We start from the raw sequence: 25,553 nt of genomic DNA on the forward strand, positions 1-25,553 counted from the left end.
ATTAACATAAGAAAAGGGGGATCATGGGGGACCAATGGTCACCGATTAGGCATTGTTTGCTATATAGAGGGTGCAAGTAGCTATAAGTAGTGCAGTGGGGTTTTAAGGGAAGGAAACCTAAAATGCAGACTAAGTTAACAATTTAGACCTCTGGAAGTGGCTCTTCTTCCTCCACGATGAGACCGAGATCTTCAAGGAACTTCTTCTCATCATCCTTGAAGTCCAGGAATTCAATCCTCTGTTTGTTTTCTACCTCCTCGGTGCTAGGCTCTTGAGGCGGCGCCATCTGTTTATGTAAACATACAAACAAATAAACAATCAATCAATCGATCAAACAAATAAATCAATACTGCATGTGAGAGCAAAAATTGCTTGAAATTAATATAGGGACCACATCCATAAACTGTCTTATAACGAAATCTACCTGTGTAAGTACATTGCTTAAACCTATATTGCCTTGGATTGCTCAAGAAAGATAATGATACGTTTAATGTATTGTATTGTTTTTAATCAATTGTTATTATTACTATTGTGAATCTTAACATATTTTTAAAACGTAAATAATACATAGTGATTGATTTTAAATAGCTACACATGAGTAATGTTAAGTATTACCAATGCTGTTTGAACGATTGTAACAAATGAAATATGATTTTATGTAATGGAGCTCATGTATATGTAAACATGTACAATTCAGCATTTTGGCTACAAGGGTTTTTAATAAAAGCATTATTGAATTTTTATTGAATTGAATTTATATTGAATGGCACATACAAACAGGCCAAGTTGGGTCACACGACCGATGAAGGTTATACTTAACTGAATATTTTAGAGCTAAATACTATTGCATTGATATCAAAAGTTTAACTCTCAAACAAACATATATATATATATATATATAGATATATGCTTTAAAGCCCCACTTTACTACTTGTAGCTACTTGCTCCCTCTATATAGAAAACAATGCCTAATCGGTGACCATTAGTCCCCCAAGAGCTGAGTTGATGAGATAGCCACCTGTCAGTGACCATCCTGGGTGGTCTAATCTCTTCTAGCAAAACTAGTACAGATGGCCTTTAATAGTTGAAGGCAAATCTGGAACTTACCTTCTTCTGAGCTTCCTCCTGATCCAATTTCCTCTTGTTGTCCACATGGAAGTTCGTCCTGCTTTCCTGGAACTCCAATCTCTGAACCTCTCTGTCCAGGTAGTAGGTGAAGCTCGACAGCTGAAATGAAAATAAAAGAATGTACAGTGTGGGCAAATGAGGCCATGCAATCCAGCAACCCCAAGGTGTATAAACACACATTGGTGATTTAGCGAAAGTCTCCATCTCATGTTTAAGTAGTCCTGGGGGAGCGTTTCACAAAGACTAAGATCAACTTTAAGTAGGACTTAACTATGGCAGACCGTTTTGCCACTGTTTGCTCTATATCAATATAATATTTTTCCTTCAATAATGAATTATCAAAAAATGTATATTCTGTAGAAAGTGCACATGAGCATGTAGATCAGAACACCACTTAACAGACTGGAGCTCTATCTAGGGTAAATTGTCATCCCTTCAATGAGAATACACAATGTCAATCATATAAGTTTGTGCAATGATCAGGTGCCTCGATCACCAGGCAAATCAAATCCTGATGCAGCAATGAAGTATTTACCTCATTAGGAGTTGGGTTTCTGAGGGTCCAGGGAACCTCCAGGATGTGCAGTGTCCCAATCTTATCAGTCACTGCAAGAAGCTGTTGCTTGCCTGTAATCAAACAACAAGAAGCGTATACAGGTGACGTTACTCATGAATTTCCATACATATCTTAACTACATTGAAACATCTTTTGTTACAGGAATTGGCAGGTATTTAGCCAAGGATTAACATTCTTTATAAACTGCAAAACAAACTTAACAATTTTCATTTATCATTTTATAAAATTATAACTTGACCAGCATTCAACACACCTAATATTTTGGAATGGTAATACTTGTTACACACAACTCTAAACGGAAAACAACAAAACAGAAATCATATGTCAAAATGTTGAGGTTTGGGTTAAGATTAGGTAAAGTGTTGGGTCTTAATTTCAAACTGATTTTTTTTTTTAAATAGTGTATGAAATTAATCACACAGCAATTGTTGCTAGGGCAACTATTACTAAGCATCTTAGAACTGACAGGATATATCCTAATATTTGACCAATCTTACCTGACACCACCCACGGGTAGATGTTGGTGATCCCCGCGGCCGAGATGTTCTGAGAGAGGGACGGTTCATGAGTCTTGTCCAGGAGATCCCAGACGTCCACATTGCCTTCTGCCGTGCCGATGTAGAAAACAGCAGGTCTGGTGGGTGACCAGTAAGCAGCGGTCAGGGGCTTGGCCGCGGCGCTGGAGGTCAGCAGAGGACCAAACTAAAATGGAAAAATAAATTACTATATCTTAAAGCTTAATTCAAGGCCATGGTAATAAATTTCTTTAAACAATATTTAAAAACTTCTTCTGATATGAAGGGGTATAAATCCTTATGGTTTTTTTAAATAAAAAAAATGATGTGTAACATACTTTATAATATATCTTAATCTTGTAACACAGAGTTTAGTGAATACAAGTAGGACCTTCGTTGCGTGAAGCTGCCATTCATGTAAAAAAATAAAAATGAAAAATAAATCTTATCACTTCATATCAAACTTCAAAGAACATTACATACCTCTTTGCCTTCCTTCCATAGTGAGAATGTCCAGCCTCCGACCAGGAGTAAAACATCCTTGAAGAAGGGTGATCTCTGGAGGGCTTCAATGCCCTTGTCGTGGACCTGGGTGGCAAACAGGGGTTTGGGAGCTTGGAGTCGTCCAGAGTCGGTGTCCTTCTCTAGCTTCCAATCAGCATACACCAATTCTCCTTCCTACGATGGTAATTAAGATTCACAATAAGAGGGGGTAGTTTTATAGATGGATACCTAGTTACAGGTACAGATAATTTTATTTGCCATCTTCCTCCCAGGGCCATCGTCATCACTGTCATTACTACTACCATCATCATCACTATCATTACCACTACCATCATCATTATAATGATTGTCTCCCACACCAACATAATCCTCATCATCATTATTATCCCTCCCACCACCTTAAAATACCTATTGAGATAACAATCAAAATGACAATCATCATCACAAAACCACAATCATGAATTCCCATCATTGCTATTACCAAAAACACCACTTTTTCACCATCATTTCCGAGGGCAAAATGCAAATCTAACATCTCTCTCCCTCTCTCCTTCTCTATCTCTCTCTGTCTGTCTGTCTGTCTCTCTCTCTCTCCCTCCCTCCCTCCATCCCTCCCTCCCTCCCTCCCTCTCTCTCTCCCTCTCTGGATCTCTGAGTATGCCTGTTATTTTTACCTGTGTACCAACATAGAATTTAGTTGTAGCTCCTTCCAGGGGTCTCTTTTCCTTGGCTGAACCCCCTCTCAAAGATATCCCTAGGCCACCCATACTACTATCCTTCTTCTCTAATTCACTCTTAGGCTGCTTCTCCACTGCAATCAAAGAGAATGGGATAAGGGTTACTTATTTACCAGTGACTATATATTTACTCTGGTTACAATTGCCCTGGGCATTGTGTGTTAACGTGCCCCTCCCCTTGTTTCATAGAGGCAGGCTATGTTAAGTGGAAAACACTCCATCCCTTGGATAGGATGTAAAATGGAGGCCCCATGTAGAGGAGAGTCACCACCTTTGCATGTTAAGAACCCACTGCGCTCTTTGAATAAGAGTAGGGGGAAACCATGGTGTAGTGGTCCACCTGCATACCCTTAGTATACACAGATGGACCTTGTGGAAGATTAGCCCTGTGCTAAACATAAAGTCTACTACTATTTAGGCTTTATTTTGCCAAATATTGGGTAAGGATTATGGATGCAAATGGTTTTAAGGTTGGGTTTAATAAGGATTAATATTATGTATACTGTTTGTTCTAGGGTTTGAGTTTAGAATTTGGTTAATGAACAAAATTGTCAAAGGGGTAACTTCAACCTTAGCATATTGTGCCCTAGAGTATGATATTCAGTATGATGAGAATTGAACTTTAAATTGAATTTCAATGAATACATGTGATCTGTATGCTTTCTCACATTTTGAAATGGCTGTTTGATTATGAGTACATTGATAATATATTTGATATTTTGGCTCTAATACTGTTATAATGTGATCCGTGGCAGAAGTATCAGAAAAACATGCAGGTTCTTAGAAAAAGTTCCTTGCCATATTACTAGTATTGGAATTGTTTTGAAAATCTGACACTTCAGCATCAAACCACACCACATGCATTTATTTTCCTTCACTGGAAGAATACACTTCTCTAGAAATATACTCCCTATATGAAAATATACAATTATTTGTGATACTTCATTCTCTACAACCATGCTGTGCAGTGTTTTCCTATCAAAAAAAATGTTCATATATATTAAACCAAATGCAAATTATATCTGTTACTCCCCTCCCCACCTTTCCTGTTGTGTACTATATGTTCTTGCATTAATAAATGTACATATCTTTTTCATTTTTTTAGAATCAGAAAATATTTATCATTACAAAATTCTCTTATTGGAATGACACTCATAAACGTTTCACTGACAAATGAAGAAATGTAGGTTAGAGTTAAATCGATGATATGACATCAGCTAATAAATTATGTTAAGTTGAATACACGTGAACCCTTTTCTTAATAGCCTTGATGATGTACAGAGCCTATGTGCTGAACATCTATTCTAACAGGAACCCGCAAAATGAAAACCAATCGTGATAAGTTTTTAAATGCATGGCAAAAAAAAAAATGTGTTATGAAATTTATATACATACTTTGTGCATATTTGCAATCATGGCATTAAACATACAGGTTAAAGTACTATTCTATGATAATCCATATGTGGGTGGTTTAAACACTGCTCATGTTATATATCAATCATATTTTTAGAAAAAGAATTGAAACATGTAGCATTTCTTGTGGTTAAAGGAATAATGAGTACTCTTTGTACCATGATTGATTTGGTTATCATATTCAGATAAATTGGTTTTGTTTTTCACTTTCACTTCATGCAGAGCAAGCAAACATATTCAGATATCAGTTAGGGAAGCATTCATGTACGAACAAAATCTTTGACAGGAGAATATACATGCAATCATCTTCATTGAATAATTTTGTATAAAAAATAATAGGTTTAAAAAAGAAAGAGAAAATATTAATCTATTTTTTTCTTGTGCGTTTTTAAAATTGTATATAACTTAACATTGTCTGCTTATAATTTCATTTGATGATTTACTTCATAAGAGATTTTGAGATTCCTTAAAGAGAACTGACAGTGAAAGAATCACCCTCCCCAGAGTCGTATTGTACTGATAGTTGTAGTGAAAAGAGCTTTTGAACAATTATGATGTTGTTGTTGTTGTGTTTTAGCTTATTGGCGATTAGTCAGTAATTTGACTATTGTCGCCAAAATACTTTACGTCACGTGTTATATCTCTCATTTTTGTATTATTATTATTATTATTTTTTTTTAAATAAATAAATATTTTCAATAGTATCGAAAAATAAAATTGTAAGCAAAACATTCATGGGCTTTCTTCACAGTACGTGCAAACTAAGATGGTATCCTTCATAGCAAAATGAAAAAATAAAAAGGAGAAGGAAATTAAGACCTAGTCCTTTTCATCAAAACAATAGACTAGCTTTGTTTGCCTCTTCCAAGATGGGATCTCATGAATGTTTAAAAAGGATGTCTTATGTTTATGCTATATTCCATTATTATGATTTTAAAAAATACATTTGTTCAGGTTCTGGAGAAAAAAACAACACTATCTGCATTTGGGCTGCAAATTTTGTTTGTTCCAATAAACCGTAATGATGCAATTTCATTCAATTCAGTTGTAAAAAATATAAAAAATCATAACAATTGCATAGTACGGAAGCAGAAGAGAGTTGCAAGACCTTGTTTAAGCACAAAAAGACATGTAACCTTGCAAAAAAATTAAACGATCTTGAAATTTGACAAGAAGCAGTTTTGAGTGGATATTGTTCTTTGGAAAATACACGATAGCCCCAGTTATAGATTGAAGTGGATAGTTTTTGTATCAGTTTAGAGGTTTCACAGCACAATACTTTTTTTCTGGCAGCACGAAACTTAACCCACACATCACATGTCTTGTGTGACAGTGTCATTGTCATCGCATCAAAATATTTCTTTGTCCACAAATTACATGGCTTGTGTCATTGTTATTGCATCAAAGTATTTCTTGGACCGCAAATTACATGGCTTGTGTCATTATCATTGCATCAAAATAGTTCTTTATCCAAGTAAGAGCAGATATATAAGCTCAATTAAAAAAAGAAACATTGACAAGCTGTACAATCATATTGTACTGTTTCTTAATGCCCTAACTGTTTCATTGTGTGGCTCTATATATTAATGTATGGGGTTTTAGGAACAATTCATTAAAGAGGCTTTCAAAAGCTCTTTTGAAGGTGTATACACAATTGATCACTCATAAAGTTTGCGACACATGACAATTTCTTGGCATGGGTTCATTCATATTTTTTCTATCAAATGTTATCCATATTTTGAGACAAAGTTCATGAGATTGGGCATACCCTAGTATTAAATAATAACATATTAAAAAATCAGTTAAAGACTAGTGCATAAATCGTACAGAATATATGTTTTTGTCTTTTATTTTTTATTTTTTCTTCATTTTATTCCATAAAAAAATAGAAGAAAAATTGTATAGTTTTCTAGGAAATACCATAAAAATTTGGAGAATATACCAAAATTACCCATTTTTTACATGTACAAAATAAGGAGGGTAATCACATATCCTATCACAACATTACATGAACCCAAAAACTCATAAAACATTTTATTTTGATGAAAATGAAAGCAACAGTTTGTATGAGAGGTCTTAAGAGTTCTTAAGGTTTACTAAAAACATTTTGCACAAAAAGTAATCCCCTAAAATGTCTGAATTTGTGTGCAAACGTGTGCCAAAGTTAATTATGATTGGGACTGAGATCAAGGGTGGGGGTAGGAAGCCTACTAGGTGGTAGCAAAAGTTTCTAAAAATCATCTTACATTTCAATGGCCTTCTTTTTTTAAAGGAAATGAAAGCTTTGAGGTCTATATATATTGTAGATTCAATAACGGATCATTGTGTTTTCACTTTCATATATATTCAGTTCTATATACTCACACACGCTTCTATCCCCTTGCCTCTCCTGTAGGCTCACTCTGGTCGGACAGTAGTCTCCGCTGCCTTCCATGCGGTTTATGGGTATCTGTAGAGGCAGACAAACAAAGAACACACCCTTGAAACGGAAAGCTCATATTTCATCCAGATGGTTTAATTGTTACCATGCTGACAATAATCTCATAAATCATTATTGGCCATTTCTAAAAGTGTGAAACTCAATCCTTTTGAGCTGTTAATATTACAAGTGCTGGTATTTCCCATTTTCACTTCAGAGTTATTAATGATTCTCATTTCTTAAAGGAACCTATCACCAAAATATTGAAAGACATAAAATCATTCACTAAAACTTTACAATGAATATAAAAAAGGGAGAGACAGAGAGAGAGATATTGGAGGAGGGGGAGGGACTGAGAGAAAGAGAGAGGCAGAGAGAGAGAGAGAGGAGGGGGGAGGAGAGACGATCCTGCCTGCTGTGAACAGACTAGGTGAGTGAAATCCCATCAGGTTCAGCAATTATAGACATTAAATTTGAGTTCACTGCTGTGAGCACTTAATTCTTCAGAATACATTTACTAGTCTACTTGAAAGTCCTTTTTTTTCTTTACCCTTTTTAAAATTTGAAGTGTATTTATGGGATTCAAACTTGCAATATATCTTTTGAGATATAATATCAAAGCTGTTATTATGAGGCAAAAAGAATTTGGTGATCAGTCTCATTGAACGAAAATACTTATTGTCCAGTAAATAGGAGCAAAAGGCATGTCAGACTGAAAACAAATGATGAATCAATCAACAAATTAAAAAGAAAATTCTAGGAACCCAACTTTTTAAAAGTAAAATTAGTAAAAGGAGCACAAAATGAAAGCCCAATATGATAAAGTGAAGTTCAGTGAAAGTTCAATTCTTTTTTTTTTAATGGCCAATTTGTATATCTTTTTAAATCACTGATCACAAGCACAACTGTACATGATAGTATAAGAAGAGAATTTAAAACAATACAGCTCTCATAAAAACTACCTGGATAATAAAGTACCTACGTGTACATCACCTTTAATTTTCCTTAAAAGGTAACACTAAAAAGTGTTACCTTTTAAGGAAAATTACTGAAACACAATTCAAGTTGTGATTGATGGTATTCTTCAAGTTGAGACCTGAATAATTTCTTGGAATCCTTGACGGGTATATTCCATTAATTAGAATTGGCATGATTGGAATGTCAACATCTAACCTACTTTTTCACTTTCCAAGTCTTTAGCAACTAAACCAGGCCGCTATTAAAGCCCTCTACATTACAAACTTCATCATGATGGTTCCAGAAAGCTAACGCTATATTGGAATGAATGGGTGTATACATATTGCCTGTTGATTAATTTTATTCAAATTTAATTCATGTTCATTTATTTCTTCATGTTTGTACAGGGTCCCTTCAAAGCACCTTTGCTTTCTTAGGGATCCTCCCAATGTACTTTGTGTATGTATTCATTATGTAACTATTGTGTTTTTAATGAAATATAAGATTAAATTGAATTAAATTGAATTGAATAATTTATAGTCAAAGAGACTGACAAGAAAGCTTAAGGGCTGTCAATCCCATGGGTTGTTCAGAGTTATTGATTGGGAGAGTTTGGTCAACTCGGTTGGAGTTGGGCAGAATACTGCTCTGTTGGGGAAGCACAAACAAAAGAATATACAATAACTGAAACCGAATTGACCAAACTCTGTCGAAAGATGGCTCTGGGACAGCTAGCCTTGTGAGTTGTGTAGCCAAAGGAAAACCAGTGAACTGTAAAATGGAGGTGATTTGGTAAATGGCAAACCAAATTTATTTGTCTGTCCTATATTCACCCCATTTTATGCCAAATGCCACACAGTACAAGGAAATTGCATTAAAATACTTGCATATTATTGGATGCACTATAGGAAAAAAAAGTAAAATAATCATTAATATATCCTCCATCAAAAATGTATTGGTTTTTGATTAGTTGAGAGCTTGTAACATGGCCAAAAATATTTCAACTATTTTAAGGTTGCTCTGAAAAATTACTATATGAGAGTACCCGGTTCTATTTGGGAGTTATTTGGGAGTTGAAAAAAAAATTATTTAAAGAAGAAAAAAAAGAAAAAAAAAAAATAGACATTTCTTTAAATTCTAAATTTCCTTTTTGTTCCCCAAAAATGGTAATTTTTTAATCTTTTTTTTTTCTTTAAATTTATTTTTGATGCAACGTTTAAAACAAAAATACCATGCCTTCTTTTTGAGGTACTGGTTAAAACTATGGGCCTCGGTGACTCCAAAAGTACCATTTGCTTTGGGGCTGTGCCCCTCAGCAAATAGTACCATTGGAGTCTCCTCTTGCGCATAGTTTTAACCAGAATTAACCTCTCAAGACAGTGTATATTTGTATACTATTATCATTATGTAATGAAATACTATAAACTGACCTTGATGACAGGTTTCCATGTAAGATCCAGATGTTTGAATGTCGTTGCTACACCCAGTGGGTTATCATGCTTGGCGTTATCAATGGTTGGGGTTTGACCCTTGGGAGGCCGGGTATCCCAAATAGCAACGTACCTGAATTATCAACAGAGTAAAAGAACAATATTAGTACATAATCTGAGCCAATGGGAGTGTTTTACAAACACTAAGATCAACTTTAAGTTGGACTTGACTATGGCAGGCCGTTTGTGCAACTATTTCCTCTCACCATTAACTGGCGTTGGTCTATAAGGAACATACAAATCATGGTCTCAAATCTACAGAATTTTTGTTGTTGTTAATAATGCATTATTGAAGGAAAAAATATTATCTAAAGATCATAATGTTGAGAGCGACCAGTGGCATGAATGGCCTGCCATAGCTAAGTCCAACTTAAAGTCGATCTTAGTCTTTGTGAAACACCCCCCGGTGCATAAAATCTTCATCAACATTTTCTACCATTTTTTTTCTACACTGTCAGGCTGGACGGTTCATTTTCTCAAAGGTCCGGCCCTCTCCAAGTCTTCTGGCCTTCAGCATCCACCTGAATGAGGTCAGATGCTCTCATATCTTCTTCTTGTGTCTCTTTAGTTTTGTAAGGGAAATTCATTGCTTTCTGTATCCAAGGCTAAATTTCCTCTATTCTTTTAAAATCTCATATTATGTTTCTTCCATCTCAATCTACCCATCCTTATCTTGTGGGAGAGATATTAGTCTGGAGATCCCCATGACCCCAAACAGCATTGCGGATTTTGCGAGAATATAATGTATCAAATTCGGTACCTACCCATCGGAAGAACCAGTTAAAATCTGGTGACATTGTTGCTGCTTATTTTCACAAACGACACCCATCCGAGTAATCTGAAGGAAAAAATAGGAATTTAAAAAAGCGTTAGAACTGAAACAGAAATATATTTACATCATCCATCAATGTTTTTAGGTGTCAGTTTAATAATAGGGAATAATTCATTTTTGAACACCTGGTAGAATTTACAGTAGGTTGCATGCAATTACATAAAATATGAAAATATAATAATGCAATGCAAATGCAATAAAAAAAAATGTGTACCATTCATTCTTCTCTATCTTTCACAGCTTACTCTCACTGATCCTGAATAATGTTAGTATTCATCTATTAATGCTCCTATCTCCTTTTCTCTTGCTTGCCATTATTATCACATTCCCCACTTTTAACATGATGGTTTAGCTTTGCGCTATCTTCTTTATCTTTATCTTTGATTTTACTTCTTCTTAATCATTTATTTATCATACTTTTCATTTTATGAACTTAAAAATAATCCATCTCTTCCTTTGATTTATTTTATCAAATTGTTTACGGTGAACTGTAACCCCATTCACCTTCCTGTTCCCCTACTATTTCTCTTGCTACCGGATTCTCCGCCGCATTCTTCTTAATCCTCATTCCTTCATCTCCTATGCCATCGCTCCTTCTCTCTCTTATCTTCTGATGTGATCCCAATGGATGCTTACCTCTATATAGTCCAGATTCTGTCTGTATTTTATATATTCATTGTTCTTCAATCATCTATGTTCTCTTCTCTTACCCACAGCCCACATCGATACAGCAACATACCCCCACCCCACAAAAAAATACACCCGTTTGCAAGGATACATAGAATAAAAGGCAAGGACTGTCTTTGTTTTAGCGTTGAGGGTGTGTTATATTTTCTTAACCGATTGGGCGAGGGACACGGAAACAGTCCAGGCATTGGGCTTAATTACCTCCATATGGTCTGGTACCCACTGAACATCAGAGATAGCTGACTTGTGGCTGTGCTCTATGGCAGACACGGCGCAGTATCTCACCACAGGAGTCTTATCCGCATTCTCATCTTCAAATCCAGGCTAGTGAAAAGAGAATGAGAAGAAACTGGTGATGATTCGTAAATCAATTAAAACTTCATGCAAAACGGTAGAGCCCAAGGGGTAAGCTAACCTTGATTGCTGGGAGACATTGTACATACCGGATCTTCAAGCATATGAAATTACAACTCGCTTGTGTTATTCATACAAAATTTCCTTTAATCCATGTTACGTTATCCAAACAATGATTGGCATTCTATCACCAAAACACACATGGATCACCATGGCATAAGGTTGGTAACTGTATTCTATACAGTAATATATGCAAGCTAGTATATCATACAAAGAAAATAAATAAAAGCATGCATGGTTTACACACATGCAATATAACTTTAAAATATAATATAACTATAAAATATGATATTTGTTAGCCAGTATCGATCCTCTTGGCTAAAAAAGCATCACATGATACTCAACAATTTTCAATCAACTCAACAAATGTTCACGAGCGTGCAATATAACAACGTTTTTGGTCTAATTTTTAAAACAAATATTTCATAAATTTGTTGTTCAATATAACATATATTCATATCAAAATTGAGAATTTTTCATTGTACCATTTAACTGCAGCCAGCCAACATTCAATCTTAGCCTGCAGCCTCAGTGATATATAGCATCACTCAGGTATCATTAATTTGTTTTTGAATATATTTTGTTCTACTGAATGCCAGAGCATGCAATATTTCTATAATATAATGCCCAAAGTCTAGGATAACAATCTCTTGACTAGCATCCACACAACTACAATCCCTATGAAAGCTACACCCTCTACTGCACTACAATCCTGTCCTATGAAGGGGCTATTGAAGTATTCCCATCGGGACACTACTTTCAGATAATTCCCACACCCCCCCACACACAAAAACAACAACAACAACATCAAAAACAATAAACTATTACATTAAACAAAAATAATAATAATAATTTGCATCGATATGAGGATCAAAATGTTTATGGAGAGAATAAATCAAATAAATATGAAGTGTAGTGACATCATCATATTGGACACAATTTTCAATATCCAGCTGAAAAACGTGAACCATTTTCATTCTATAAAAAAAAAACATTGATCAGTATGTACATCATGCGTATATATTTTGGGAACATGGTTACAAAAAATAAACAAGGGAGACCATATAATAATTTCACATCCAACCGATGACAGACAAATGAAGTTAATATCAAAATGAAGTTAAAACACATTACACCATAATAACAAGTAAAATTCTTTGTTTTTCCTTCTTGTAGGTACTAATTTATTATCAATTTTTATTTATTTGAATATTGCTTTTCTATTAAATAGGTCATTAAAATATGTCTACTTTGCTATATTTTCACTTTCCAGTTCATCTATTTCATAGCCCTTATCAGGATTTAAATGGTTCAATTTCTAATGTAAAGCATGTTTTAAATTAATAACACTGTGAAAAATAAGTGTAAAATGAAAACCAGTCTGTGTGTATTTATAACTCATAACTCAATTAATGCCACTAATCAAAAGTAAAAATCAATCAGTTTTAGGTGGGGCTAGTTTAGTGAAGGAGAAAAGGCTCTCTTAAAATTATTGCACAAACTAACGATAGTCCACTCACAGGAAATACATATCCATAGAGATTTGTACTTGGTGTAAACAAAATTCCTTCCACAAACCATCATCGTGATCCCAATCATTGGCACAGTAAACACTAACAACCAAAACCAGAACCAAACAAGAAATTACATCAATCAGCCAAATTAGATGTGTACCTTTAATATCAATTCCTAAACATATTAGGAAACATGTGTTTCGTATTACTGAGATTACGTGTGCACCTAAATCCCAGTGATGAACTCCAATAGGAGCAAAAACATATAGAGACAAATACAAACAAATAAAAACAAAAATACTTTTTTTCAAACCAAAAATTAGATTTTAGTGTATACAGGTGTAGAAAGAAAACAAAAAACAACATTAATGTGATAAAAAGAAATGTGCAAAACACTGATATTGGATTATCAATTTCATGCAGTTCCAGAATATACTTGTATCATAGCTGTTTTAGTCGAGTATGCATACATGTACAATCAGGTGTAACTTTTGTGACTGACAAGATCAAAAGCAAGGACAAAGAATCTCATCCACCTCAAGAGTATCAGTAATAAAATTGTGGTCTGAGAAAGGTTTCTCAACAACAGAAACTGATAAAGGTGTTGGTTAATTTAGAAACAACCTTTTGCATCATTCACTTTCGTTGGTATTGTATCACAGTTTGCCTTCTGTAATTCAGAGTGGAGATCCTGTTTTTGAGTGTGCAATTACAAACATATTGTCTCCTGAAAGCAGGGAGGATGTTAATGTAAGTAGGACTTAACATATTAGCGCCCTTCTTCCTCTTAGCAAACAACTGAATGACCCTGTTTTTGTATGCTAAAAAATGTAAGATTCTCTTCTGGCATCCAGAAGGGTGTTTATTCATTTAACCCTTTCAGGTCCCTTTCAGAAATTGCTGCCCTTTGTAGTCATGCATCTGGTATATTTTGTTATTGCTCTGAATCAAAAGTTATTATCAAACCACATGTGGAGTGATTGTCGCGAAAGGGTTATTTAACACATAATACTAACGCCACTTAGAAGCTAACACAATGTGCACAGAGCTACGAGACATAAGAGAAACTGTGCTCTATATTACACACAAAAATCTAGTAATTACAAGTTGCTCATATATCAACAAAGGCAGAATAACTTATACCTGGTTTAATTTACTACACTGATTTATGGAGAGCCAAGTGATAAGCTTTTTATTCTGTACAAATTACTGCAACTCTGTAACAAAATATGATAATCAGATTTAATCTAGTCCTGAAAAGACAATGAGAAAATAATATCATAAAGAAATAATCTTCATTATCTCTCAGTTACAGAACCACGTTATGTTGACATTTGGCATTCCATAAATCAATTAGATCGGGGTTAAAACCTGGATTAAAGTTAATATGGCTTTCAAGAATATATGGGCTAATAAGTAGTATTAGTGGTGGGTTAGTGAACAAATTTGAACAATATATCAGATTTAGAATGATCGTATGGCATGCTGTTTGTTACCTTGTCTCTCCCTCTACCATACCGCTAAAGCATGCAATGAAGAGAAGTATATGGGTAAGAAGAAATAGAAGCATTTCACACAAAAACAAACACGCACTACTGAAGTTAACCTTGAGAAAGAATCTGACTGGATTATTCTCAGAAAAGAAAAACAAAAGATATGATTCATTTTAATGTCAATATGATACATGCATGTAAAAGAAAGAGAAGATCTAAATTAATTTTTATTGCATCAAAGGGGTTTTAAAACAGGCAACACCGCAAATCTTTTTAATATTAAATTATGAGGTACATGTCCATGAAGCTTCTTTGTTTCATGTCAAGACTAGTCACACACTGCTTGGAGATCAAATTTCTTGATCGATCATAATTTTTAGGCAGTGGGATGAAATTACTGGTTGTTTTAAACTCAACAAGTCATATGTATACCAGCTTTATATCTCAGGGTATAGTTATTTTGAGACATATTTCCACCAGTGCACTTTTGGGTAATGCAATCCAGTTCTATATTTTTAACTATTTTAACTATATTATTTCATAAAGATGGCTACTGTTTCAAGTTAAGCTCACACCACACATATGAAGAGATGTTAATTCATGACTAGACTTTGTCTTACCAGATTCATCATACTGTTCTTCTTGGACTGTTTGCCTCGTTGGTTACTACGGAGACGATCAACATGTTTGCTGATGTCCCACATGACCACCTGACCGTTGATGCAGCCAGCCGTGATGATGTTGGGATCAGAAGGGTTAAACTTGAAGCAGAATATGTCATCTGGAGCTTCTAGTAGCACCTGGTAAAACAAAAACAAAAAAGAGAAAAAGATGGATCCCAATAACATAATTCCCCAATCTGAATAAATGCAATTAATAAACTTGAAACATCGGAGGGTTTATCTGGGTAATTACATATTTCACACACTGCGGAATTTTGTCAACTGAGCATCTATTGTAATTATTGAAACTTCAACCTAATTTATGTAACTGAGCAAGCAGTTTTGGTTCTACAAACTAAAGATTTCTTGAGATTTACTTTGATGAGCATAAGTAAAAAAGTTTCATTACATATTTCTTATACATGTGTGTCCATCCTTTTTGTATGTGAAAGTAAAAAGTCATGAAAGGAAAATTTTATATCTGCTGCGGTTTCGGAGTAGTCGCGAAATTTCTACAGGGGGGGGGGGTCAAATTGACCCCCCCCCCCCAGTTAACATAGGGATAAGACGCGCCTTAAAGTTGTCAACAGTATCACAGATGAGTAATTGGGTGGGGTGGGGGGGGGGGTATGGCTCCCTATGGCGATGCAAATACCTGTGGATGGATGGGGTCGGTGAAACTCCAGAGGAGTATGAGGGAGGGGTTCATGATGATCTTGGAGGAGTGTTCTACCCGGTCATCAAAGGTCATCCTCTCGGCACAGGACACAGCGATGACCCCTTTGATGGTCGGATGCCACTCCACGGCGGTCAGCACCTTGTCCTTGCTAAATTGAAGGTCGGTGAAAGACTGGTACTCCTGTGATTGACAAATGAAGATGTGAAGAGAGGTGATGGTAATTACACTGAGAGAGAATCATCTCACATTAACACAGGGCTACTGGATCTTTTATTGTCCTCCTGTTAACTCTAACCAGGGCCCGTTGCATAAAACTTACCATTGATGGTAACTTTGCGATCAATGGCAACTACCATGGTAACAGGGCTCGACAGCCAATCAAAATCAAGGTTTCCATGGTAGTTACCATTGATGGCAAAGTTACCATCAATGGTAAGTTTTGAGCAATGGGCCCTGGTAAACTGTACAATTTTACAAGCCACAGGTTGCAAAAACGTTTTTTCTTCAACAAAAAAATCTGCAATGTATACAATTTGATGAAGTATACATGGAGAGTCAGTGAGAACTTCGCAGAGAGAGAAATCTATGCTACAACCACCAGCAGAGCAAGCTACGGGACCATACTGCTACAGCTGACCTGTGCATCATGATGATACCAGGAGGGAGTTTGCGGTAGTGCTTCTAGTACAGTATGGCTTTAAGAAGCAGTTTAAACACTAAAATGCTCTCTTGAATTAGAGGAGCACTAACCTTGAGGTAATTGTCTGACTTGCTTCCAAATGTACTGTCCTCACTGGCTAATTCCTGCCAATCATCCAAGAACACGTCCATGATTTCATTCTGCTGCAGGGCCAGGTCAAATCTACAAACAAACCATATGAGATCAGTTAAATGCTGGAAGATACAAAATATGTATTCAGCATAAAAAATGTATATACATATTTCAGCAATTTTTTTGTTTAAATCACTTGAAATCAGGCTGAGAAGCTGCAAAACAACAGATTTGTGTACAATTTCACAATCTGTGTTCATTTAGGTATTCAAACTAGCTAATCAAGTAAGTTTAACATCTCAAGACTATACTCTTGGAGAAGCAAGTAAAGTTAAAGAGTATTATGAAACAAGTTATAAGGTGGGAAATGTATGTATTCATCAATTTTTGGTTTAAATCACAGGAAAAAAGGCTGAAAGGCTCAAAACACCAGATTATTTTACAAGTTTTTGCTGCATGTAGGGATTAAAACTTTCCCATCAAGTATTATCTCAAGGCTTCCTCAAGCAGAAAACGTAAGACTGTTTGGAGAAGAAGTCATTTTGGCCTTTGAATATTACTATAAGTAAAAGACAAAACAATTTGCAAGAGTATACTAGCCCAGATGGAAATGCTCTTAAAATCATACTGCATCTGCATTAAATTTGTCTTTTTTTGTTATATTTATAGAAAAACAGTTTTAAAATACAAATCCTGAAATTAATCACCTTGGCTCCACTTTCTCGACAAATTCCTGAAGTTCTTTGGAAGCTAGTATCTTGGCACATTCCTCTTCACTGAACACACGGGGGGCATACTGGGTTACGTTGTGACACGGATGCTTCCTGCAGAGAGAGAAAGAGAGGGGGGATGGAAAAAAATATTTAAAGCATATACTGAAGAAAAAAATTGACTTGAATATCTTAAAATGCTAATTTGAAATCCAGAAGTATTCAACATTATACACAACTATTTCTGTGTAAAATTCAAAAGTATACACTAAAATCACGAGTACCGTCTAGAAGCATACATGTACATATTACGAAAAAATTAGTCTTGCAAAATTGAATAGAATGGGATTCCTTCTTATATATATATGCCATAATCAAAAAAATGTTCATTAAATAACAAATGCAAAATAAAACTGAGAAATATTTCATCACAATAGGGTACCTAAATGAAATGTCATAACAGTTTAAGACTTGATTTCTGAAAGAAGTTATTGAAGGATGCATCTTTTACAGGCAGGTAGATATCATCAACACTATATTGTTCTCCTGACCTCCAGGGTTACAAATAAAGGCGAAAACATGAAAATAACAGTAATTTTAAAGCCTGTGTGCACTAGTTTGGCCAGGGGATTAGACCTCCCTGCAAGGTCACTGACAGGTGGTTATCTCATCAAATCAGCTCTCAATTAGCATAAGAAAAAGGGGATCGTGGGGGACCAACAGGCACCGATTAGGCATTGTTTGCTATAGAGGGCACAAGTAGCTATATTAGTAGTGCAGTGGGGCTTTAAGGTAACATGGGTAAAATAACAATAAGGTTTAGTGAAAGGGCACTTACCAGTCTGTTTGTGTACCGTTGTCAATGTAAGTCGGTATGGCTTGCACAGATATGTCTAGTTCCACCTTCTTCAGGTTGTAGCTCTTGTCTTCGAATGATGTGCACTCAATGTACCCATCCTTGACATCGTCAGGTCCACGATCAGAGAACTTTGTGGGGGCGCCAAAGTCGCGCCTTACACGCTGGACGGTGAAGGAGAGCTGCGTGGGAAAGAGAATCGACTTTAAAGGCTGTCTGTACTAGTTTGGCTAGGAGGGATTAGACCACCCAGGGAGGTCATGGACAGGTGGCTATCTCATCAACTCGGCTCTCAATTAACATAAGAAAACGAGGATCATGGGGGACCAATGGTCACTGATTAGGCATTGTTTTCTATATAGAGGGAACAAGTAGCTACAAGTAGTACAGTGTGGCTTATGAACTGTAGATGAAAGTATTATATGCTCCATTTGTACGCATTTAGAAACATTGGTATTCTGCAATTAGCCAAATGGAACTGAACTAAAGACAAATTAGCTTACTTCTTGGCCACATCATAAGACTTAATTATCATACATTCCATTCAAAATATTCACTTCAAACTATTTTCATTTTTGTACAATTATTTTCAACAAACATATGCTCAAGCCATTCAAGCTAATACTATTCAATAGGGTAGTAAACAAATCCATAATCTCTTGATTCCTGTGGCAGGAAAATTAGGTATTGGGCAAGGGTTACCGGTTGATATAGTGTTTGGTTCATAATTATTTAAAAATATATATATTTTTTGTTAAACGGTGCTTATAAAGCGCTTACCACCAAAGTTTCTAAGTGTTATGGATGCAAATAAGAATTGGTAAGTGTAAGATACAAACTGGGGGGCACATGTCGCTGGATCATTTGACATGTAAACTTTCTCTCACCTTATCTCTAGTCTCCACCACAGCCTCCTCTTCGATCTCCTTCTCACTGCCGAGAGAAATCCACTCCTTAGCCTCGGGAGGAATGTAGCGATAGACTGTCGTATCTTCTTCTTCTATTACTCCTCCTTCTCCACCTTCTCCTTCCTCCCCTCCTTCTTCTCCTTCCTCTACTGCTGCAGGCTATCAAATACAAATCATAAGATCTTATCTTATCTTAACATTGATCATGAAAGTATAGTATATACTAGTCTCTATCAAAAAATGAACACATAAAAACAAAAACAAAAACAATCAAACAAATGATGATAACACAAACACACATAAAACAAGAGATGATTTGCATTGTCTTTCAAAAAACAAACAAAAAACATTTTGGAACATTAAAGATGTTGCTTCTTTTTTAATATGTCTAAAACATGAAAGTAGGATTTAGATTTATGGACAAATATCTTCAAAATGATCTAAACTTACATTCACTTTTATTAGCAAATGTTTTATTTCAGATTATCATGTGCACACCAATGGCATTGCAATCTGATGTCATCATAGGATGAGCTTAGATAACACATGTTTATTAATGATGCCTATATGGCAACACCTTCAGTGGATGAGGCATAATAATTTTTCCATCGATTTAATTTAATTGTACATTTGAAGAAGAAAAAAATAATACATTTATAATTTAACAGGGTTTTGAATCATTCTTCATATTATTGTATTTCATTAAAGGAAAAGACTTGATTATACCAATCTAATTGACATAAATATAGGTATTAAATTGTATTAAAACATAATATATTATTATATTTGCCATGAATCCATCATACTTACATTGAACTTTCTGTTAAGTTTTTCCTTTGCTTCCTCTGTCAGCGCAATGATGAAGTTCTCACCATATTTGAATTCTGCATCGAACACTACCATAATCTCTTCTCCATCATAATTCTGTTAAACAGATCATATCAGGTCATAATCGAAGAGATAATAAACATTAACTTTCTACATATTATATGTACATGGATCATAGGTAATATCTCACACATTGATAGGTACACATTGATAGGTACACGTTGTATAATTTTATCGAATTTTGAAACTCCTGATTCCATAAGTTTTGTTGTACTTATTGGTTACAAACTACTTTGTACATTTTTTAAAATAACTTTTACTAACTGCATGCGCCTACATAACCCACTTTCTAGTGTAGTAGAAAAGTGTCCATAGGCATTTTTAAATAACTTTTACTAACTGCATGCGCCTACATAACCCACTTTCTAGTGTAGTAGAAAAGTGTCCATAGGCAACCTTAAAGAGATGTTTATCTTAATTTCTCTATTGTAAAAAATTAAATGTTTCAAACCATATATTCTAGGGTGCGAGAATATGATTCTCATGTTTTTGAAGAAACACATTTTTTGTCATGATTGACAATTAAGCCAAAACACCTGTGCGCAACATGTTGCCATTTAGCAGTCAATTATAGCTGTTATATTATACAAATGATGCACAGGTTTGTGTGCACATGGTACCTTTGAATGGTTTTAGACTGCAAACTATGAAAAATAATTAAAAGACAGTACAAAAAGCAAGGGATATCATGTATCCATTCCTGAATAGCATACTGTATATCGTGTTGATATCGCGTGCAGCCAGTAAAAAAATCTACATGGTATTTGACATGGTAATCAGATCGCAGGGATTCTTTTACCAATTTTATAAACCTTTCTTTCACATGCAACTATTAAATTGAGAGTGTAATCCCAGCTTAATATAGATAGGGCTGTTCAGCTGACATGAATAGAACCACTTTACACCTTTCCTCATCCAAAATGGGTGTATTGGGAACAAATAGAATTCTTTCTTTTGTCCATGGAAAATACAAAGAAACCGGGCCTAATTAACTTGCTTAAGCAGTTAAAGAAGTCAATTATATAATGATGCAAACTTTCCTTTTGCACCAAACTGAATGGGTAATTTGGGGTATTCTAAAGAAGCTACAAACCCATAAAGTAGAAATGGTAGGTGCATTGTTAGCTTGAATGGAAGCGTTTTACACCTCACATAATCCCAAACAGGTGCTCTTTACACAGAATCTACTGAATGCCATCATGATCCACAAAGCAGAGTAGACCCCTTTGTTCATATACACAATGATCGAGCCCCTCAACATCCTTGTGTGTAATTGAAAACTGATTGATCACACTAACATTTTTGTCTAAGTTGATGAAGAGTAAAAAGCAGTAGCATTGCTTGTTGTTGGGCATACAGGTTATAAATGCAAATATTACTTAAAAATAAATGATCCACAATGGAAACACAAGGTTTACCTGTATGCAATATATGTGTAGTCACAATTTGTGAAGTGCAGTATACCATGTCATAATATTTATTTCTTTGCATGTTGGCCGGGCATGCAAAGGCCAATCTAAATAATTTCTTAACAAATTGAAATTTATTTTAAAAAAGAGAGAAAGACAAGAGGGTGAAAGAGAGAAAGAAAATAGGGTGAAAGAGAGAAATAGAGAAACAGAGAGAGAGAGAGAGTGAGAGAGAGAAGGAGAGAAAGAGAGAGCAAGGAAGGATACTTATCTAACATTTTCAAGTACTTTAAACATGTCATTTTGCTATTAATAAAGAGAGAGAGAAACAGTCAATATTGAACATGAAATATTTTACCAAAATGGCTTGTTTCAATGGAGAGAAATCGGAGACAGCTGCCCTGGTCTTCATGTCTTGAATAATATCCTCCTTACTGATTAGCTTGATGGGGTTCTCATCTGTAACATCTTCACCGCAAACACACTTGAACAGTTCTTGGGTCTTGCCAGCCATGAACAAGGGCACCACCTTGGGTGGCAGTTCTGTTCCTAGAGGTTAATTAGGAAAATAATGTGCATAATTATTGTATCACATTCGTAACTTGACAATAAAAAGAAACTCACAATTTAATTGCATGTTAAAGATAGATAGATAGAATGCATGATTATTGAAAGCAAGAATTGGAGATTTTTTTGTACACATTGAAATCAATAAAAATACATAATTTGGATACATAGATAATGACATATACCCTTAGATATTTCTTTGACTGCTTTTGAGAAGACGATAATCAGAAAGGACTGACTCTATGTGGTATTGAACAAAATTAATGTTCCATAAAAAGATGTCTAATCTGTATGAAAGAGTTAAGATTTTAAACAAACCATCTCCACCGCCTTCGGGCTCTGGTGTTTTCTGTGCCTCTTCTGCCTTAGGTTTAGCTGCCCCTGTTTAAAAAAGACAGAAGGAAAATCAGGAAAAATTTAATTTTTGAAAGATTTAAGATTAGATAATTACAATTTAATTGGATACTACTTAAAACCTGGGAATAAAGTGAACTAATATCATATTTAAATACATGGGGTGCATACAGTCTTTGATATAGTAAAAAATATAATAATATTGTAAAACTAATATTGTAAAAAGCAATAAGAAGAGGAAATGAAAAAACGCTTTTCCTCACAAATTCGCATCAAATATCGATGAACAGGATTTTTCTACTTGATACTGTCACCTCAAAATATTGTTATGAGTGAATGAAACGAGGATAATAAATTCAAATGATGCTGTGTAACAATTATTTTTCTTTTTAAGACAAAATCAAGCAATTGATAGTCACAGCAAAAACTTTGACAAGTTTGAGCAAGCTCAAAAAAAATGTATGAACAAACAACCTTTTCCACCCTTCTTGGCTGGCTTGGATGATGAAGTCTTCTCCCTTTTCGCTTTGGCTGGAGTGCCTGACTTCTCAGGCGTCTTTGCAGCTTTATCTTCTGCTTTAGTATCAACCTCCTTCTCATCTGCTTTGGCATTCTCTGCTTCCTTTTGGGTCACATCAGCCTCTAGGTCGGCCATGTTGGTCTCTTAATTATGTATCGATCTGGTAATCAAAGGCCTAGATCTGGGCAAAACAAAATGAAATGTATGACTTTTCACATTATTTGATTCAAATCCAACCTGGAAAAGCATGGAGATCTATTATAAGCCTAGACCTCTAGATCTAGTAGTAGGGTCTAGACTAAAGTAAAATATGAAATGTTTCCTTGCTTTTGCATTGTCTGAAGCTCCAACATAGGCGCAATCCTCAGTACATGATACAAACATTAATCCTGCTGCAGAGGGGCATAAAAGTAATTATACTTGAAGCCCAATCAAGGTAAATCAAATCAAGGTCAATTTTAACTTCTTGCAAGTTGGCAAGTGGCAATACAGCATGTAGGGTAGCGCGCCCAGTATTCGGTCAATTCCCAGTATTCGGTCAGACAGCCGTTTCAACAGCTGTAACAATTAAAAAAATAATTTATGAGCCACGAACTTGCACAAATCAGGCAGCTGAACAATTGTTCTTAACTTTCAAAATTAAATCAGATTTAGGGCCCCGGAAAGATCTCCAACTTAGCTCGAAATTGGTCAGTGTCGCACAACTTTCCGCACTTCCGCGTTCTCTTAGCACATGCGTTTACATGCATAGCCATATGCATGTTACATTTAGTATGTGTGTGAAGAGAATCACAGCGAATTTGCAAATGACGCACTTGCCGATGTGCAAGAGGTATTTATACGATACCCTTGCCATGCGGTATCGCTCGGCCAGTATTCGGTCAACGCATTGACATTCAGTGCTTTATCGCGCAATTGTGTGAAAATAGTGCGCAAATACGCTACGCTCCTTTGCAACGGAGATACCACGCACAAATTGCGTGACCGAATTCTAATCGGCGCGACCGAATTCTGGGCAGAAAAATGCTCCGTCTTCTTTCGGAAGTATTTTGCTTATCATTATTCTATATTTTAAGTGACTATAAAATCCTGTTAGAGGAATAAATTTCTTTTCTTTTGATGGGTAGATTGCCAAACAAAAGAGGTAAGAATACAAAATATTAGTGATTTCCCCTTAGGGTCTAAGTGACCGAATACTGGGCACTCTACTTAGTGTCTGTCAAACGCCCAGAGGCCAAAGGAAACATGTGCAGAATAATATTGCACTTTTTTCAATAATAATATCAAATGGACCCTGTCACCCTGGGCACCCCAAAACACGAACAGTAAACATCAGTTTACATCAGTACTAGATCTAGAACTAGGATCTTTTCTTCTTCTAAGTTCGAGAGCTGAGCGGAGAGTCGAGTGAGACTGTCCGTTGCATTGGTGGGACGACTTCTTTCACTTCAGTCCCACATGAGGCATATTGTGTCTTCCTGAAACAAGAATTATTTTTTTGCCCACTAGCTAGGCTCAATAAAATAAACCAAATATTTGCTAATTCAAACTTCACAACCGATATAACCTTTCTGTATTTTCGTTATATGAGTGTACATAAACAAGTGGTACTTGAATATTTTATAAATTAAGGTTACTTTCAGACTCACCAAAAATTATTTGCACGGACTATAATCCGCTGTTGTCAAGCAACGCTCCTTGAACCTAGCATTCAAACAAAACGTATCATAGTGTCTTCAAGTAGACAAACGTAAAAAGGAAAAAAACGAGTATACATTTTTTCTTATAGTTATTTGGTCAAAAACAAAGGCACATGCAGAGGGGAGAAACATTAACTTGAGCTAAGGTCTAATTCACATACCGGTAGTTAATTTGGCAATATCTCATTAGTTTTGAACATTTTATTTACATATAGGTAGGCCTATAATTATAGACAAGCAATAGCTAGAAAATACCTCCAAAGCCCTTCAACTGAGGTGAATAGTTCAATATTCAAATGAAATGTGATTTTCAAGATGACCCTTTTCATTCTTAATATTTTTCAAGCTTGCCTTAACGAATTCTCAAAGAAACAATTTTGGCTGGCACATACTAGAATATAAACATTCGCTGTGTGCCTGCATGGAAATATGAATATACATGTAGGCCTATGGGGAGAGATTCTTCAAAGTAGGACTTATGCAAAGCATCTAAAAATCTATGTGATTCCAAAAAAGCACTATAGCACCATATATCCTCGGCGGATTCGACAGGCCTCTTATAGGCATAATGATCTATATCATTTGAAAATAATAATAACAATAATAATAGGAATGTACATGAATATATAGCGCTAAATACGAAATACCATCTCTATAAGCGGGCTATAAGCGCTTTACAGATATTTCCCTCGTCATCAGATTCATTCACGCACAATGTGCACCATCTCTACTCCCTATGTAGTATTCCTACTATATTATGGTCACCTTGAGAATATGACAATCACTAACAGAAAGGCTTCCGTCATCTTGGGTATGGAGTGGGTAATGCAGATTAATGCCAGTTAAGA

At 35.4% G+C, this 25,553-nt stretch overlaps 1 protein-coding gene across 2 annotated transcripts; it reads right to left on the reverse strand.

Annotated features, from left to right (window-relative positions):
- LOC575315 (WD repeat-containing protein 63) lies at positions 1-24,743 on the reverse strand. Of its 2 annotated transcripts, XM_030996012.1 has the most exons (22): positions 24,655-24,743; positions 22,960-23,186; positions 22,450-22,512; positions 21,923-22,113; positions 20,078-20,191; positions 19,247-19,426; positions 18,342-18,541; positions 17,501-17,617; positions 16,772-16,883; positions 15,998-16,201; positions 15,301-15,480; positions 14,684-14,707; positions 11,461-11,583; positions 10,505-10,578; positions 9,681-9,813; positions 7,239-7,323; positions 3,399-3,535; positions 2,704-2,898; positions 2,203-2,407; positions 1,664-1,755; positions 1,108-1,227; positions 1-286 (listed from the first exon to the last, which is right to left on the reverse strand). In XM_030996012.1, exons 2-22 carry the CDS (start codon positions 23,138-23,140, stop codon positions 143-145), a joined length of 2,874 nt encoding a protein of 957 aa, XP_030851872.1. In that variant the 5' UTR covers positions 23,141-23,186; positions 24,655-24,743; the 3' UTR covers positions 1-142. The 2 variants fall into 2 exon arrangements, with proteins under 2 accessions (XP_030851872.1, XP_030851873.1); XM_030996013.1 differs by lacking the exon at positions 14,684-14,707.
- Between the last annotated feature and the right edge of the window lie 810 nt (positions 24,744-25,553).

Source organism: Strongylocentrotus purpuratus, unplaced genomic scaffold (assembly GCF_000002235.5).
Source record: "Strongylocentrotus purpuratus isolate Spur 01 unplaced genomic scaffold, Spur_5.0 spur5_scaffold_3, whole genome shotgun sequence".
Classification (NCBI taxonomy): Eukaryota; Metazoa; Echinodermata; class Echinoidea; order Camarodonta; family Strongylocentrotidae; genus Strongylocentrotus; species Strongylocentrotus purpuratus.